At 34.9% G+C, this 17648-nt stretch overlaps 1 protein-coding gene across 5 annotated transcripts in view; it reads left to right on the top strand.

The window, feature by feature from the left end:
• Positions 1–17648, top strand: part of LOC143461634 (cell adhesion molecule Dscam2-like) — a 58988-nt gene that overhangs the window by 20253 nt on the left and 21087 nt on the right. For all 5 annotated transcript variants that reach the window (XR_013118062.1, XM_076959419.1, XM_076959421.1 and 2 more), the window contains 7 exons: positions 626–794; positions 1171–1256; positions 4596–4827; positions 4921–5105; positions 6483–6573; positions 8837–8971; positions 11890–12036. Coding sequence is in view for 4 of the 5 variants with exons in the window: in XM_076959419.1 (XP_076815534.1) it covers positions 626–794; positions 1171–1256; positions 4596–4827; positions 4921–5105; positions 6483–6573; positions 8837–8971; positions 11890–12036 (1045 nt within the window). In the remaining variant the exon portion in view is untranslated. The remainder of the gene's footprint in view (positions 1–625; positions 795–1170; positions 1257–4595; positions 4828–4920; positions 5106–6482; positions 6574–8836; positions 8972–11889; positions 12037–17648) is intronic.

Genomic DNA, 17648 nt, shown 5'->3' on the forward strand with positions numbered 1-17648 from the left:
ACGAGTTAAAAACTTTGTGATTTTTTCTGTAATAATAGATTAATTGTTGGGTTAGGCGGGGTTTAATTAGTTGGTTCGTTCCAACTTTATTGTAGTTACGGTCTGGATACCAGAGTGGCCACGTTGGCGAAACAGAATGTTACATATTGCAATAGAGGATATTCCGTGCCCTGTTGAAATGGTCGTGTGGTCGGGGTGGTTGTTAATCGGAGTTCCACTGTACTTAAGAAAAGACTAAATTGCTCACATTGCAAACAAACTTGGAAATCCACTGATTGAATCTACCAAAAACCATCCATACAGTCATTATTTTTTTATGTTAAAATATGCTGTTTGAGACTTGGATCGCGAGACATTCACCAAACTAAGATTTGTGTCGCGCTCAAAAAAGTTTGGGAAATTCTGTAGTAAAGCCCTTTTTTGTACAACTATGTTTAACATTAAAGTTAACTAATATTCCAGATAATACACAATAATAGCAGAAACGTGAAATTCTCCTCCTGCTATTTCCTTTTTTATAGGATATTAAAAAAGTTATGAAATTTTTTGACTGGATTGTTGCACTTAATTTGTTGATCAAGTTAACATTTGTCTATGATTAACTGTATTTAAAATGTGTTTCAAGCTGAAAGAATCACCACCCAACACTAAAGTAATCTTGGATGAAGTTGGATTTTGTTACCTACCACTGTTCAATGCTAGGAGATATACCATATATGTCAAGGCAGCTGTTGCTGATATTCCTCATGTATTAAGAATTTGGAGCAAACCTAGCCAAAAAAGTTTCGTGACAAGTATGGCTTTGTAGTTTACAATGACATGCTTCAATTTGAAGTATTTAATATGAAGTTAGACAAAATGTGTTGATTAAATTTTACCCAGAAAGTAATTTATAACATTTTGTAACCAATCTACCACATTTTTGAGCATTTAATTTATAACAGTTAATGTCACTAGATCCAATTTTATGCCATAGGGTTGTGATAATTGCAATTGTCTGCAAATAATCATGTTTTATATACCATTTTTTGTTCTGAGCAGAATAAAATGCCTAATGCTTTGATTTTTCAGCTTAATCCAAATAAAATGTTATCGCAGCTATATTAGGCACTAGACAATGACAATTGACAAGAGGTAACAACTTATTTAACTTATATCACTTATTTGCAGGACCACGCTTTGCTACGGACCATTCAGTTTTAGATGCAGAATGCTTTTCCAAGGGAAATAAAACCAGAATACTGCTCAAATGGCAGGTGTGTTACTTGTCACATTCAAAGCACTTTAAGCCAATCTAATAAGAAATATTTCACTATTTCCAACAAATAATGAAAATCTTTCTAAAAGGTCTTAACAAAAAGGAAAACGAAAGTGCGATATACATTAATATTGTGAGATTCAGGATCTCTTTGTAGTAAAGGGAGAATCTGCCCCATATCCTTGTATAATTGGTGATTCGTATCTTGGTATAATTGAATATAATTCAGCTAAGTTTTTTAGATCTATCACGGACAGATTTTGTGCAGCCCGATAATAATTTCAGGGTTTTGGTACACTGTCTTTTCCAGGTCGAAATCCGCAATTGTTACCCAGGTCTGCTTTTATTTAAATGGGTTGCATTAGCCACAGCTTAAGATCAGTGACACATCATTGAAGTGCAAGTCAATATGTGATTATTATGGTGATAATGCCTTATTATGGTTAACGTCACAGTATTGTGTGTCAATACACAGATACGTTGATTTTTGTTGCAAGTATAGTCGCAAACAAGTAGAAAATATCAAAGAGTGCGTTATTAGTCATGCGACAAAGCATCAACTCAATTAGAACAGTAAACTCACTCCTTTGCTAACATGGGATTTTCCTCATATGCGGCCATCAATGTTTTCCTCAAACTTTAGTTTGGTCCTTCATGCTCGCAGTCTTGGACCACCCTGAAGTAATGGATCATATGCTAGTTAAAATATGAACTGACAAATATAACTGAAACAACGTTAATAACGGAAGTTGATTGTTAGCCAAAGAGGATCTCAATTACTTGTATGTCCATGCTAATGATTTGTAAGTTGTAACAACGAGTCAACAAACTTGAAGAATTATTTTGCGTGTAAAATTTCTTGATTTTGTTGTTTAAAGATTATCATGTGTGGTCACGTCCCCGATAATCACATCTCCTCTTCTTTTTTGGTCTAATATTTTCATCAAAAAAGGGAGCTTATACGCTACCAAATCTGTGGCACGTCTTTTGTATACATTTCTCTACATTCTCTATATTTCTCTTTTCTCTACTACAACATTTTCTTTATGATTTGACCAAATCTGTGATTCTATTAAGATATGATTCAAAATAAGCTGCTTTTGTTTAAGTATGACTTAAATTTTTTCATTGAGCCCATACTCTTTTTTTCAGCACAGAAATCAGTATGGAACTTCCAGGTTAGGTTTACACTGAAATTAATTTAATATAATAATTAATTTAGTTTTATTCTGCCAAGAATACAATCATTTTAACCCCATCTATCATTTGTCCATTTACAGCTAGAGGGGCAATGCTGGATTTTCGGGATTTGTTTGAAAAAAATCATACTTTTTTTTCATGACAGGTTACGTTGTTATATATAAGCCAGTCACTAACTCTCGATATTTTTGAACTAGCAACTTTAGTTACTTTATCGAGACATCATTAATTGTGCATGTAACGAGGAACAAGTTTAAACTTCAAGCAGAACAGTTCATTTGAAAACTAAGAGACATTTTCCTTACACACAGTTTGAGGGCCTGTACCGTGATTTTTGTCCTGGTTGGTCAGTCAAAGAACTATGGATCAATTTTTTCTCTCAAACAATTTTTTAAAAATCTTGAGAATGCTCAAAAGATATCTAACCTTGCTTTATTGACCTTGAAAAAACATATCAACAGATCACTCAAAATAACGTTTAGAGCAGGGGTGTTCAAATGATTTCTGCCATGATCCACCACAGCCAAACCTGACAACGTGATGATCCACTAAATACAAATCGTAAACATATTGGACATGCTTTAATTTTTACGGTGCTTTATTTATGTAAATTTACCCTACATTGTAGGGCCTACAATTTATTTATAACTTTGTAAAATTCAAATGTGAAGTGTGCTACAGCTGCAAGATTGTTTCAAGACTACATTGGAAGACCCACACAAAAAGTTGAAAAGATCCAGATCCGGATCGAGATCCGCCATTTGAATACCCCCGCTTTAGAGTGTATTGTCGTAGTATGTTCTCAAAGATAACTTCTTACTAGCCACTAAATTACTATAAACTATACAATTGCCCTGAACTTTGTATCCCTTTGAACGGTGTTAAATAAAAATATTTCATTGTGGATGTTGGACCAAAGGGATGTGCAGCTGTCAGCTCTCTTCTTCAGAGTTTACATGAACTTTATAGACTTCCAAAACTTTAGTGAAGAGTGTTTCATGGTAAGAAACAGTGGGATTCATATCGATTGTTTGCTATTTGCCTCATTAGCTTAGTTTCTTTCGAGCTTGATCTCTCAAAATGCAGTTGATCTTTTTACAACTGTTTGCGATAACTAGGCTGAAAAAGATCAAACAAAGCTGGGCTGGAAGTGTAATTCTCCAGTGATGGAAAGCAAAACATTAAATTGGACAATTGGAAAAGTTATCGCAAAGTTAATGCAGTCATGCATTAACTTCAGCATTTGGCTGTTATGGAGCGAAAGCTATCAAAAACTACTAACTTGCCAGTTTTTTAAGGCCAACAATCACGTGGTACAATTACTTTACTGATTTGACCTGATCACAAATGGCTTCCTCTTTAGCCGAACTACCTGCTTTGAGAAAAGGCTTAAAACTTTGTCGATAGCCCCAAGATCGATTGACCACATGACCCTTTTGAGTGGACAACTTCCAACGAGAGAGAAAGAGTGAGCATTTATTGAACTTTATAGTGTATGTCAACTCAGTTGCGGTGCGGCTAGAGTGCTAGGCTCGCAATAATGCGACCCATATTCGATTGCAATTCACCCCCTAATAACGAAGCAATAATGAAGCTTGCTCCTGTTTTAGTTATCCTGGTGAGCAATTCCAATTTGTATCCATTGGAATTCGCACAAAGACAGCTCAGTTACCAGGGCTCAAGCTATGCAGAATCCTTGCTGAGTTTAAATTTTACAAAGACTTTCCTGAGTTTAAGGATAAAGATTGTGATACTATTTCATTTGTTGTATTGGTACTCAGTAGCCGAGTGGTTAGAGTGATGACCGTACAGTAATGTGGCCTGTGTTCGATAACCAGTGGTGCTACTTTTATTTTACTCTTGTGCAAGACGTTAATGACGCTTGCTCCTACTCAGTGGTCCTGATGGACAGTTCCAAATGTGAACAATACAATATAAAAAATCAAAAACAAACTTGAAATATGTATCAATCAAAACTTGCATGAAAGCTAACTGGGTAATCAAGGGCAGAGCGATGATGAATCATCACCAAGTTTAAGTTGTGGAAAGACTTTCATCAGTTTAAGAATAAAAATTATGATATCATGCCAAACCATTTCAATGGTTTAGTGCATAACGTTTTCTGCTTTTTTTGCAGAAAAGAGGATTTATTCAGAAGTTTACAGTGTCAGTCAATGATGTACTAGGTTATGGTGAAGAAAAGCAATCTGTTATTGACTACAACTTCGATGATCATTATCAGTTTCATGCCGAATTTTACAATTTAAGCAAAACTGCACACTACAATATATCTTTAGTTGCAGAAAACTCAAGTGGATTATCACATCCCACCATGATGTTATTAAATACATCAATGTGTAATTACAAACGTATGTACTTATAAATTTATAATGTTTTACGTAATGATCAGTTATATTATTTATGTAAGTTTCTTTAAAACCCCTTTCTGTTTGTTTTACCAGAAAAACAGCCAACCAAATGTCATACAGAGTCGCGTGGGGAACATTGGATAAATTCTGAATGGGTTCTTCCCCAAAACGAGCCATCGTATGATGCTTTTCAGATAACAATTTCAGGGTTTAATGATATTATAGTCACAAAACGAATTTCTAAAATGTCTACCTCATACAACATCACTGGTTTAAAGGTATTAAATAGATGTTGTTACGGTATGTGGTACAATGATTTAGCTAATATTGTTATTATTGACATTTATCTTATTTTAATACAAGCAATTGGCCATTATTTTAAGAAAATGATGTAAGTGTATTTAACATATCAACATTTATATGAAAGTGTAAGGGTAGAACTAATTTAAGTTACCGCATTTAGAAAAAGACTGGTGTGACCAAAATCAAACTCGTTAGCACAGGATTCTATGAAAGTACCTATAACATATATCGGCGTATAAGCCTCTTTTTTTGACAAAAATATTGGGCCAAAAATAGAGAGGGGGCCTACATCGACTTGACCAAAAACCTGGAAAAAATATGTTTACTCGGCCAAATTTCATTCGTACAATAAACAGACCATACATGATTGTCTTTAAACAACAAAATTGAGGAATTTTACACGCAAAGTAATTGTTCAAGTCTGTTGACTTATTATTGAAAATCATGAGCGTGGATGTACCAGTAATTGAGATATTTGGCTGACACTCAACTTCCATTATTTACGTTGTTGCATTCATAGCCTACTTTTATATTAAGTTTTATTACATTGTGAATATTGATCAAAGTAACTACACCATTTGACATCAATATCTTTATACGAAGAGACTAAGATGGATGTTGTGGTTTTCCATTGATAAAATAATTTGAAGTGCTTCACGTAGCTGATTTGTAAACCATGTTTCAAAACGATTGCTTTAAAATATAAACAATGACTCGGCAGGAATGCGGTTAAATTTTTCACTAGACAAAGCATTTCAGCTGTTCGTGTTGGCAGCAAGGCACTGCATTGTTATTTCGCTAAAGGCTTTTATGGAAAAAAGGCAATTAAAATTCAATTTTTAGCAGTAATTGAAGACTGTGACATATACAGCACTATCAGACTATAGTGATATCACTGTGCAGCATAAAGGTTTACTGTTGTGTTAAAAAGACAGACGAAATAAGACCGGTTGCGATAGTTTGTTATTTGACTCACAGTTATTTAATTCGCATTTATCAGCTTAATCACAATACTGTGTGTCAATTTACTTAACATGCGAATGTAGCCAACGGCCTTTGATTGGCTTGTAGTGGATTCACGTGCATGTGTTAATGTATTGAGAAAAGAGTGAGCAAGATAACAGACAGAAAGAAATGACACTTAACAAATTGTTTTTGATGCAATATATGAGAACAAGTGTGGCAAACCAAACACACGAAAGGAGTCCAGTACAAAAAAACCCTAGTTAAACAAAGCAATTCTGTATAATTGTAATTGAATCTATTGTTTTGCTTTTATGTTTGTGTATTAGAGGTGCGTATCAGAAGAAATTATTTTAACATTTACCTCAACTAATTTATTTTTGTTTTAGGCATGTGTTTTCTATACACAAGTGATCCAGTCAATGTTAGGTGAAATGAAAGTGGCATCTTGTACAGTTGAATCATATACACTTGGGAATCGTAAGTTAGTGAGTTTTACAGTCATTTTCTTGTACTATTAATTTATGCTATTGTCTTTGTATTTGAACAATTTCAAATCTACATATCTCTTCATCAGGCTGAAGATAAAGTATTGACACCATACCATAATTTGTAAGTAGTAATAGTTGATTAATTTGAAACATAAATAACTAATACTTTGATATGTCAAGTTCTTATCATTGTGATATGTCACTTTGATATGTCAAGTTCTTATCATATAGCCATTTTTGGGTATTAGTAAAATTGCTTTGCGTTATCCAACATTTTGAGCTAATTTAACCTGAGTTAATGACTGTACGCTTACTCCTGTGGTGAAGTAATGAGAAACACTAAAAATTCAAACGAAAAAGCTCTAAACAATTACATAAATTTGACTTGTTTTACCAAAGGATTAATTTTTTGTCTTTGCATGAGGAGGAGCAAAAAACAAAGAGCTCATTATTATGGCAGGATGGAATGGCAACCTTGCAAATGCAGGAAAAAGTGGCAAAGCCTATAAAGCAGTTGTTCTCAAACTTTACAATATTGCTCGGCGACTCATTAATTATGTTTATGACATTAATATAAACAATTTTAAAGAGGCGTATAGATCAGAAAAGGTGCCAATCACTTGGTTTAATTTAGTTAATAATAATAATTTTTTTAAGCTTTTAACTACATTCTTTATGCAAACGTCAAATAATCACAACATGGTATTTATTAGTGCACCAGGATTGTAAACATCAAGTTTGAAAGAATTTTATATTTCAAATACTCTACAAAATGAGTTTAAAGCATAACCAAACTACCACATATGCTCACATATATCACACTCACTATGCGAACAAGAATTACCCCAACATCAGTGGACTTAAAATATAAAAGAAAAATGGATTTGATCATTTAGATCAGCGATTTCCAACCTTTTTCGTACCACGGCCCTTCCCAAGACGACCTGATGATCCATTTCCAAAATAATACAGTTATGTACACGCAATAATGACACAAGTACAATTAAGTTCGGACGAGTCCATTCCAGATCTCTTCACGCTTCTTGCCTTTCGCTAAAAAAATGTTTAGTCTTTGGGTTTGCAGTCAAGATGTCTGGTTTCTAAATGCCTTTTGAGCTTTTATGGGTTCATAGATTCGACCTAAAGAACTTGCATGCAAAGTACACACTGAGGTGTTTTGTTATCATTAGATACGATATCAAAAACTCCGCACTTGAGAAATTATTCATAATAACTTCACTTTCTTGCCATAGCTTGCTTGGCACCATAAAATAATAATAAATTTTTAAAAATTACCAAGTTTACTTTCACTTAAAACTAACTGTTAAAAGTGCTAGTCTTCAGAACCGGGCGTATAACAGCGCTTTTCTTGTAAAATTCGATTCTTTGCAAACCAGCTTTTAACCACTTCATTTCCTTCAAAAAAAGTTAAAAAATACACCCACTCATCAAAGACATTGCAACCCCCAGAAAAAAGGCTAGCGACCCCTAGGTTGAAAACCACTGCTCTAAATATATTTATTCAAACTTTAACAGTTGTTTTCGTTTATTTACTAGCAATTAGTTTTCTCATATATTACACAACATATATTTTAAGTGTGTTATTCTGGGTTTTTATGTTTTTGGTTTTTGCTGTGTGTTTGAATGTTGTGTTGTGTTTATCATTGCAACACTTTGCCTTATTTTTGTAGGCATTTACTTCCGGTTTTGCAATTAATTTTTCTACTCAAAAGCATCGTAATCCTTAATATTGTCCAGCAATATTTTGTTTTTTGTTTATTACTCCTTTATTGCATTTAACACAACTAGTGCCTGTTTAGGACTAAATCTGGTATAGTAAGCAACCAGTTTGCCTCAGATCAAAGAAAAAACTTCCAATAATTATTATATCATCATACTACTGATAAAAGTTTTGTTTCTCACAAATATTGTTATATACTTGAGCCATTAGTAAGTTATTACTGTAGATAAAACGGAGCATTTGGAAGATTGCTATCACTGGCAGGATTACATTACAAGGTTTTAGCAAAACTTTTGTTGATGTTTGAAATTTTTTTTTTATCATTTACAGCATTTAGTAAATGCCTACCAATTAAATCAAGTTACTAATTAGGGTATCAATGGAATCAGTTCAACTAGAGTAAATGTTGTGAATGCCACTGCATAAAAAAACGATTTTTTTTTATTTTTTTTTGATGTTTTCGTTGCAGGAAATATTGCCTTTTTAACTGAAAAAGCATTCATTATTGCAGGTTTTAGCTCTACTCCAGATTTTGATATTATCAATGTAAAGGAAAATTCTCTATCTGTTGTCATATCTGATATGCTACTCAATGAAAGTTGTCAAGTTATAACAGTGTATGAAATTGTCTGCAAAAGCAATGACGGTAAGTCGAAAACGAGCTAAGAAAATAAGTATTCACTACTTTTCCTAAAAATTATATTCTTTTATCTAACTATAGTATTTGTTCACATAAACACAAACCTTCAAGCAAGGACATGCAATAGCAAAGAACAATACATGATTATTGTAATAAAAAAAATCCAACACGCCATGCATAGCAGAAAACACCACTTAAGCACTGTAGCTGCAGTCTTATAGTTCAAGATAAACTTAAGTAGTAGGAGGCCCAGCTATGAATAATTTTATGTTAAATTGCTAAAAAGGTGTATTTTACATGCTGTTGAACTTGGTATAAATGCTGTCATAAGCTTTCAAACATCTGCAAATGCAAGAAAACATGCATTACGTTAAGTTATCCTTCTTAAATAAACCTTTTGCAAACCTACGTTGGAACAACAATGCTTTTGCTGTCATTATCAATCATTCAAAAATGAGATTTAAATATTTTTATTTATCAATTTTTTGTGATAGAGATCAAATTTATTGTGATCCAGACACATGTGGTTTAGATAGGATTGTTTTGCAGGGATATGCAATGCTAAACACCAAATAATAGTACAGTACTCGATTGTCTTTTGTAATTTTTATTAGCCTAAATTTGAAAAAGAAACTGATCACCTTTTTCAGATCATAGACTGTCTGTATTCCAATTTATATGTGATCACTGGATAGTGTTGAGCAGAATTGCTATATACAACATCTCTCCAAAATGTATCCGATCTTTTCTTTTCTCTACAAAGATAATGCTATGCCAGGAAAATTGTTTTGGCATAATGTGATAACATTAGCAATTTGCACTCATAAAAAGTTTCAAGCCAATAAGTAGTGTCATTCTCTTCATATGATGCATTCAGAAAAGTTTTATAGTGCATGCTCAGCGTTTTTCGTTTGCAAGCAAAATGACAGAACAAAGGAATTGTATCAAGTTTTGGCAAAAGCTTGGTAGTAATCAAACTGAAACAATACAAAAGATTCAACACGCTTTTGGAGAGAAGGCCTTAAAGTGAGGGGGTCATGTCAAAAAACAAGTTGATCTTATATGAAAGAACACAATTAACCGAAAATGGTGGTAAAATATTTTTGAAAAATAATTTGTGGTTAGGTAGTTATCAGCAAAAGAAAATCCAAAAATTTCTCAGTTTTTAGCCTTCATTGTGATCTAGATCAGCGTGGTCCAACTTCTTTTCATCGCGGGCCAAAATCAAAAAAATTTTTTATCTTGCGGGCCAATGTTTTTAAATCAGAACTGAAGAAATGTGAAATTAGAACTGAAGAACAATGTGACATTGATATTAGAACTGAAAAAAGTTCTCTTTTTTAATTAAAACTGAAATTAGAATAGTTCAAAATTTTTAGCTATTAAATGCTGATCAATGTGACATCTGCGGTCGAGGTTCTTCCTCGACAATAGCGACTATCAAAGCTGACTATCAGTTCACGGGCCAAAAAATCGGTGCTCGCGGGCCAAAGTTGGCCCGCGGGCCTGCAGTTGGACCACGCTGATCAAGGCTGATCAAGGCTCTTGTTATGTTATAGATTACTCAAGTTGTTTGACAATATACTGTTGTTTTCCTTGCGCGGTTGTCAACTGAAGTCAAAAGTGTATTTCATAGGAGTGTAGCCTATGTCCTATTAGACATTATGTGAAGAAATTAACGACGTGAAGCATTGTAATTGAATAAATTACGATTTTTTTAATCAAAACAAAATTCAGTAGCCCAATCATTTGTGTCCATGCAGTTATGGTATCCTTTGGATTGCATAGGCCATCCGTCAAACCGGCACCTATTGAGCTATTGGTAGTTAAAGCAATCAATACAGCTGTAACAGATCTATACATACATGATATTCAGTAGGTATTGCTAAATATATGAATTTGCGAGTGGTGTCTGTGATTACGTATGACATCACAAGAGCCTTGATCTACATCGCAATTAAGGCCAATTTTGCGATGTTATTTTGCTAATAACTACCTAAACTAAAAGAATTATTTTTCAAAAGTATTTTACCAGAATGTTGAGTGAGTAATGTTCTTTCATATAAGGTCAACTTGTTGTTGGTCTTACCCCTTACTTTAAGCTGAACTTAAATCAACCAAACCAAGTTTCATTCATTACAATGGAAACATTTAAAATCACTAAGGCCCAATAATGCAAGACAAGTTAGTAGCAAGGTGAAAGTGATGCTGACCTGTTTCTTAAATTTTTGCGGCATGGTGCATCAGAAATATGCAGAAGAAGGCCAACAATCAACACAAAGTATTACTCGGAAGTTTTACGTCACATTTGTGATGTTGTGCGAAGAAAGTGGCCCAGCATATGAACACGGAAGAACTGGCTCCTTCATGACAATGCATCTGTTCACTCAACCCATGTTATCCAAGGGTTCTGGCAAAAATAATACAATATTTGTGGGACAGCTTGCTCTCCTGATTTGACACTATGTGACTCGTGGCTGTTTTCCAAGCTCAAAACCATGCTAAAAAACGATGCCATTTCAAACACAAGTAGATATGATGGAAAAATTGACGGTGGAGCTTGGGAACATTCCAGAGGAGCTCAAAAGGTATTTTCAAAAATGGAAGAAGCACTGGGAAGAGTGTGTGCATTTACAAGGAGAGTATTTTGAATGAGATCCATAAAAATTTGTGAAATTTATTGTGTTGTGTTTTTACGTCCAAAGCTTGGACACTTTTGGACAGACATCATATACTGTAAATTTCTGATTACATGTTGTTAATCATAACCAAATGCTTGCCATTTAAATGGCTGGCCAAGCTATCGCTTTTATTCAGAATAAAAAAGAAAAATATGCCAGTTGTTCTGCATTGGTATTTAGATGTAAAGCTAAACAATAAAAAACTAAATAAGTATTGTAATATAAGATCCTGTCTATTTTCAGATAAGCACACGTTTTATACAAAAAGCAAGATTTTAACAATAACTGGACTGATTCCATATACCACATATACCGTAACAGTGTTTGGAAAAACATCCATGGGATATGTAACAACGTTAAACTCAAAGCAGGCAACAACAATGACGTCAGGTATGGTATTCAAGTTTGTTACCTACATATTCCACTTTGCCTATTTGTAGCGGAGGTCACGAATATTTTTTCATAGCAGGCCAGATAGGTAAATTACATGACCGTCATAGGCTACATGACCTTTTTCTTTAATAAATATGTCAACACTATCACTACCAACAATTGGGGCAAGAAGTTGTTTACTCACCTATCTTTAACATACAATATTTCATACGGTTGCTGCTTGGTGTGTTTGCTACCACCCTTGTTTCTGAATTGCAGTTGCAATTTTTCGGTCCCAATTGCCTGTAATCACCTTGCTGACGTGACTGATAAGACTCTTTTTTATTTTTTCGGTAAAAATAAGGTGCACACACACACTATAAAAATGGTCATTAGTAACAAAAAAATGCATTTATTCATTTTATGGCAAAAGATATCAGTTCAGTCACATTGCACAAGCTCTTTACCAAATCAGGTATTGCAAAACTTGGAGAGAGTGTTCTGGCGGCACTATTTCCCTTTAAAAGTTTTCTAGAACATGCCCTTCATCTACTTTAAATTTCGACCGACTAATCTATTAATTATGCAAAGACTCATAGCCTTCATCTTGCACCTCTCCTCGTATCGTCTGTATTATCTATTTGTACAATGTCTCATATTGTTTATATTGACCCTGTCTATCACATGGTTGTGTTGTATCCGTTGTGTTACCTTGCAAAGCAATTATCTGTTTGCACCATAAACTTTTTCTATTTACAACCACTTCTGAATGAAGGCCTAGTATACAGGTCACAACTTTAGTTACCTAATATATTTATTTGAATATTGCTTTGATAAAGAACAAAAGTATGTCCGAAACTAGTTAGCTTATGAAATCATATATTTACCTGTAGTTGTAGTACGTTTGGAAAGTGCATGATATTTATTTAAGCATATTAATACACCTGTGCTAATTGTCATAATTAGCCATTATTTCTACGGAATTCTTATGATAATGACATTATATATTTTGGCACATACAAACAAGATTTTAATTACATCCAAACTATGTCAATCATTTCCACATCACCCATTATACCTCTATCAATGTTCAGTCTATTTTTTGGCAGCGATGCAAAAGCATCTCTATTATGAGTTCTATCATTCAGTATATGTGCAGTCGAGTTGGCACACTAGTAAATTCAGGTAAAACAGTTCATTAGCTCTTCATGCTGAACCGACCGGAAAGACCTTCAGCGAAGAAACTGTTGCGCTTAGTTTATGCACTCATATGTAAGCTGCAGTAGATAAATTACCACTCAAGTGTCATCACTATTTAATTCAGCGTCAGCAATGGCTGCAACTCAGACTTCAGATTCTGAAGGAGATGACGATGATGCTCAAGGTTTAGTCGGACTGCGTTGACAAACTTTCGTAGTGTGATGCAACTCATAATCAAAGTACATCGCTGCCACAGCCTCTCCACCAACTCTATTAAGCAGAGTCACGAAGGAATTGATCCCTCTTGTGTTGACGGACTTTGCTAGCAGAATCTACAGAGCACATTTATGAGACTCACTACTTCATTCTATAGAGCACACTATGCGAGCGAGTAGATAACAAAGCCTTTGTGGACGAGCGTCGGCCGACAATGAAGCCACCTACAGCTCTTTTCAAGATGTGGCTCGCCAAGCAATCCTTAACCTAACTAGGTCACATTTGCTATCTGCAGCAAACATTCGTTAAGTGAAGAACACCTCACTCCATCCAAAAACATTCAATTTCTTTTGTTACTCCTAAATGTGTTCGTGATGATATATAAATCATTGTGTGATGTTTTACTTCTAACTTTATTACATAACTTACTAACTTCACTTTGACATTAAACATTAGTAATCTTTAAACTGAAACATACTATTTTATTAAAATAAAAAAAAAACAGGATATAGTTTGGTACTCTGAAGGTTAACTTTATTTATGTTTTTCTACATGAGTTTTCGCAAACATAAGCTTGCTTGTTGATTGGATTGAAAATGTACTGGTTTTCGCAGTACACCTGAAAAAGCAAGGTTGTGATTGCAAAAGCTCATGTAGAAAAACATGAATAAAGTTAACCTTCTGAGTACCAAACTATATCCTGTGTTTTATTTTACTTTTATATTTGGTTAACACGATTCAAACAACGTTATACTATTTTATGTGATGCTTATAATGCTGTCCCAGATACTTCTACCAAGAACATACTTTTTTGGAATAGTCTTAGGGGTGAGATAGTGTGATAAATGTCATAATTGGCCCTTATTCCTAAGGAATTCTTCTGCAGATCTTATGATATTATAATGTTATTACTTATTATTCTTCTATTTTGTGTGTTTAATAACAAGCGCTGTGCTATATTTTGGGCGTGTTAAGTATAGACCATACATTTTTATTATTTCTGAATTGCGTCAATTGCTACCACAGTGCCCAATGCACGCCTCTTTCAATTTTCAGTCTAGTGTTGGTAGTCTTATGGACGTGACGTGACACTTAATCGAAAGACAGTTTATCGAACGACACTTTATCGAACGACAGTTTATCGAACGACACTAAATCGAACGACAGCTGATCCAAACGACACTTTATCGAACCGACAGTTGATCGAACGACACTTTATCGAACCGACAGTTGATCAAACGACACTTTATCGAACCGACAGTTGATCAAACCGACAGTTGATCGAATCGACTGTTGCTTCTCCCGCACACAGTCATAGCAAAACGTGGCGTACAGTTGCATTGTTTGCTGTAGAAAATTGAAATTTGTTGACTTTTCATAAAAAATGTTCAGCTATCTGTCCATGTTTGTTTGATAAAGTTGGATTTTGTAATTTTTGAGATATTGTCATATTTTCATAATTTTGCTCTCTCTCCGCATTGAAGCGTATTACTCATGTACGCACCAATAACTTGACTAACTATTCTCTTTCGTTCTCTTCTCGCGGTCAGCTGGTTTTCCGCACAGCGGGGGCGCGGCATACAGGAAGCCAGATGATGTTTCTACTAACCTGTAAAAATCTCATCAGTCTACGACGTATAGTTTTCTAGTAATTAACGATTGCAAATGTGTGTGCGGGGTCGGCCACACCTAGTTTTTTAGTAAACTCGCGAGCCTGGTTAGGATAGGGTTAAAAGAACCACAATTTAACGAAACAACTGACGATATGCACTGTTAAAAGAACGACAACTGACGAAGTACACATTTCAATCGCATTCATTTAATTACAAGTTGTGTGCAATTGCTCGAAGATAACTTTTTATGTCAATATTCGTTGAGTCATAATTTTCGACTATGCTCTTCAGCCGTTGGTTGACAGCGTCGTAGCGCTTCTTCCTAGGTGGGCCAGCAATTCCAGCACTCAATTGCTCAAATAAACATTTCGTTGGAACCTTGTTCCTGCTTTATTTTTTTGACGAGTCTGCGAAGCGTCGGATGGGACATTGAGACACGCTTGCTGAACGCATTGTGGCGACTTATGGCATAACAATACCAACTTATGGCGTAACAATACTTATGGCGCAACTTATGACGTAACAATACCACAATTTTTTCAAACAGAGCTAACACTGCAGTTTGAAACTCAATAAGAAACGGCAGGCCGTATTCTTGTGATAACTTATTAATATGTTTCGGGCCGGACGATTTCGCATGGCGGGCCGGCCGCCATGCGAAATCGTCAACTTTATGATACAAATATAAAATATACATATAAAATATAAATTGTCAACTTTATGATATATACATCACAATTCATTAATGCACACCATTACAAAGACCGCACATCACAATGGCTTATTGTCTCAATGTTTGAGAAACACGCAAAAATCTTGCTTGAAACTATTGTCAAAGTTTGTCGTTCGATCAACTGTCGGTTCGATAAAGTGTCGTTCGATTAACTGTCGGTTCGATAAAGTGTCGTTCGATCAACTGTCGGTTCGATTAACTGTCGTTCGATAAAGTGTCGTTCGATAAAGTGTCGGTTCGATTAACTGTCGTTCGATAAAGTGTCTTTCGATAAAGTATCATTGTACCCTTATGGAATGCATCTCTGTTTTGTGCTCTGAAAGTAGTAACCGTTTCGTTGTGAATCAATAAATATAGCCATATTCAAAAACACTGTCAGTTTTATTATTGTACTGTGATGCTCAACTAGTCTATAAGTGGTTAGCAAACATGCATATCAATGGAATCAGATTAACGAATAATAACACTGGTCTGCATGAAAATTTTATTTTGTATGATGCCAACGTTTTCTAGCTAATTTTGGTGCGCTGATTTCAAAAATACCATCCTTTTTTGGCTGTCACATCAGGTTTTAAAGTTACGGTCGAAAAACCGCATAATTTTTCGCTTTTACGTTTAACTACCCACTTTTTTGTCAAAAGGATATAATTTATCAAGATAAATTTTGTTATCACAACGAGCTACGTATGTGCATCAAAGCTACGTATGTGGTACCATAAAAAAACTCAAGAGCCTTCCCTTTGGCGTCCCTACGGTATGTAGGGTGCAAAAAAAACATCGCAATGACTGTTATTTTTGTATGGTGTATTAAGGGGTTTAACAGAAGAAACAAATCCAATATCAAGTACCCTAATTTAAAGTCAGCATTGAGGCCTGTACCACATTGTGATGAAATTCCTGTGCCGAATCCTCTAACAGAGATGCAAAGCTCCTCAGAATCTGAAAGAAGTGCAGGTGATGGAGAGCACTATCAGGAAGGAATAAACGATGACTCTCCAAAGCTGTTTTCACAAACTCAGCTGAATGATCTCACAAGAGAGTTATATCTTTCAAAAGAATATGCACAACTTCTAGCATCAAGATTAAAGGAAAAGAATCTTCTAGAAAAGGGAACAAGTTTTGCGTGGTTCCGCCACAGAAAGAAAAAATTTACAGAATTTTTTAGTAAAGAAAATACTCTGGTTTTTGGAAGAATGTTCAGGGTTTAGTTGAAACATTTAGGATATCATATTCAGCAGAACATTGGAGACTGTTCATAGATTCTTGGAAGACGAGCATGAAAGCTGTGTTGTGGTACAATGGGCAAACTGTGCCATCAGTACCTGTTGCACGTTTTACTGTGATGTCAGAAACGTATGAAGACATAGAAATTCTGTTGCAAATGATAAAGTACCAAGAGCATAACTGGTTGATATGTGCTGATTTAAAAGTTGTAGCTCTCATACTATACTACACTAAATTTTCCTGTTTTCTTTATCTCTGGGACGGTAGGGCGGATACTTCCCACTTTACTCGGAAATTGTGGCCAGCAAGAGATGAGTTTCTGACTGGATCTAAGAATGTGAAGGCACATCCTCTTGTTGCTCCAGCAAAAGTTTTTTTTGCCGCCCTTGCACATCAAGTTTGAGTGCATGAAAAACTTTGTGAAAGGTATGGACAAATACGGAGAAGGATTTAGGTACTTGCAAGAAAAGTTTTCGTCTTTATCCGAAGCTAAGCTGCAAGCAGGTATTTTCACTGGACCTCAAATCAGAGAACTGTTGAAGGATGAAGATTTCGAAAAAAAAGTCTATAACGGAATTGCAAGCCTGGAAGGGGTTAAAAGCTGTTATCCAGCAGTTCCATGGAAATAACGGAGCCTCCAATTA

Source organism: Clavelina lepadiformis, chromosome 6 (assembly GCF_947623445.1).
Source record: "Clavelina lepadiformis chromosome 6, kaClaLepa1.1, whole genome shotgun sequence".
Lineage (NCBI taxonomy): Eukaryota > Metazoa > Chordata > Ascidiacea > Aplousobranchia > Clavelinidae > Clavelina > Clavelina lepadiformis.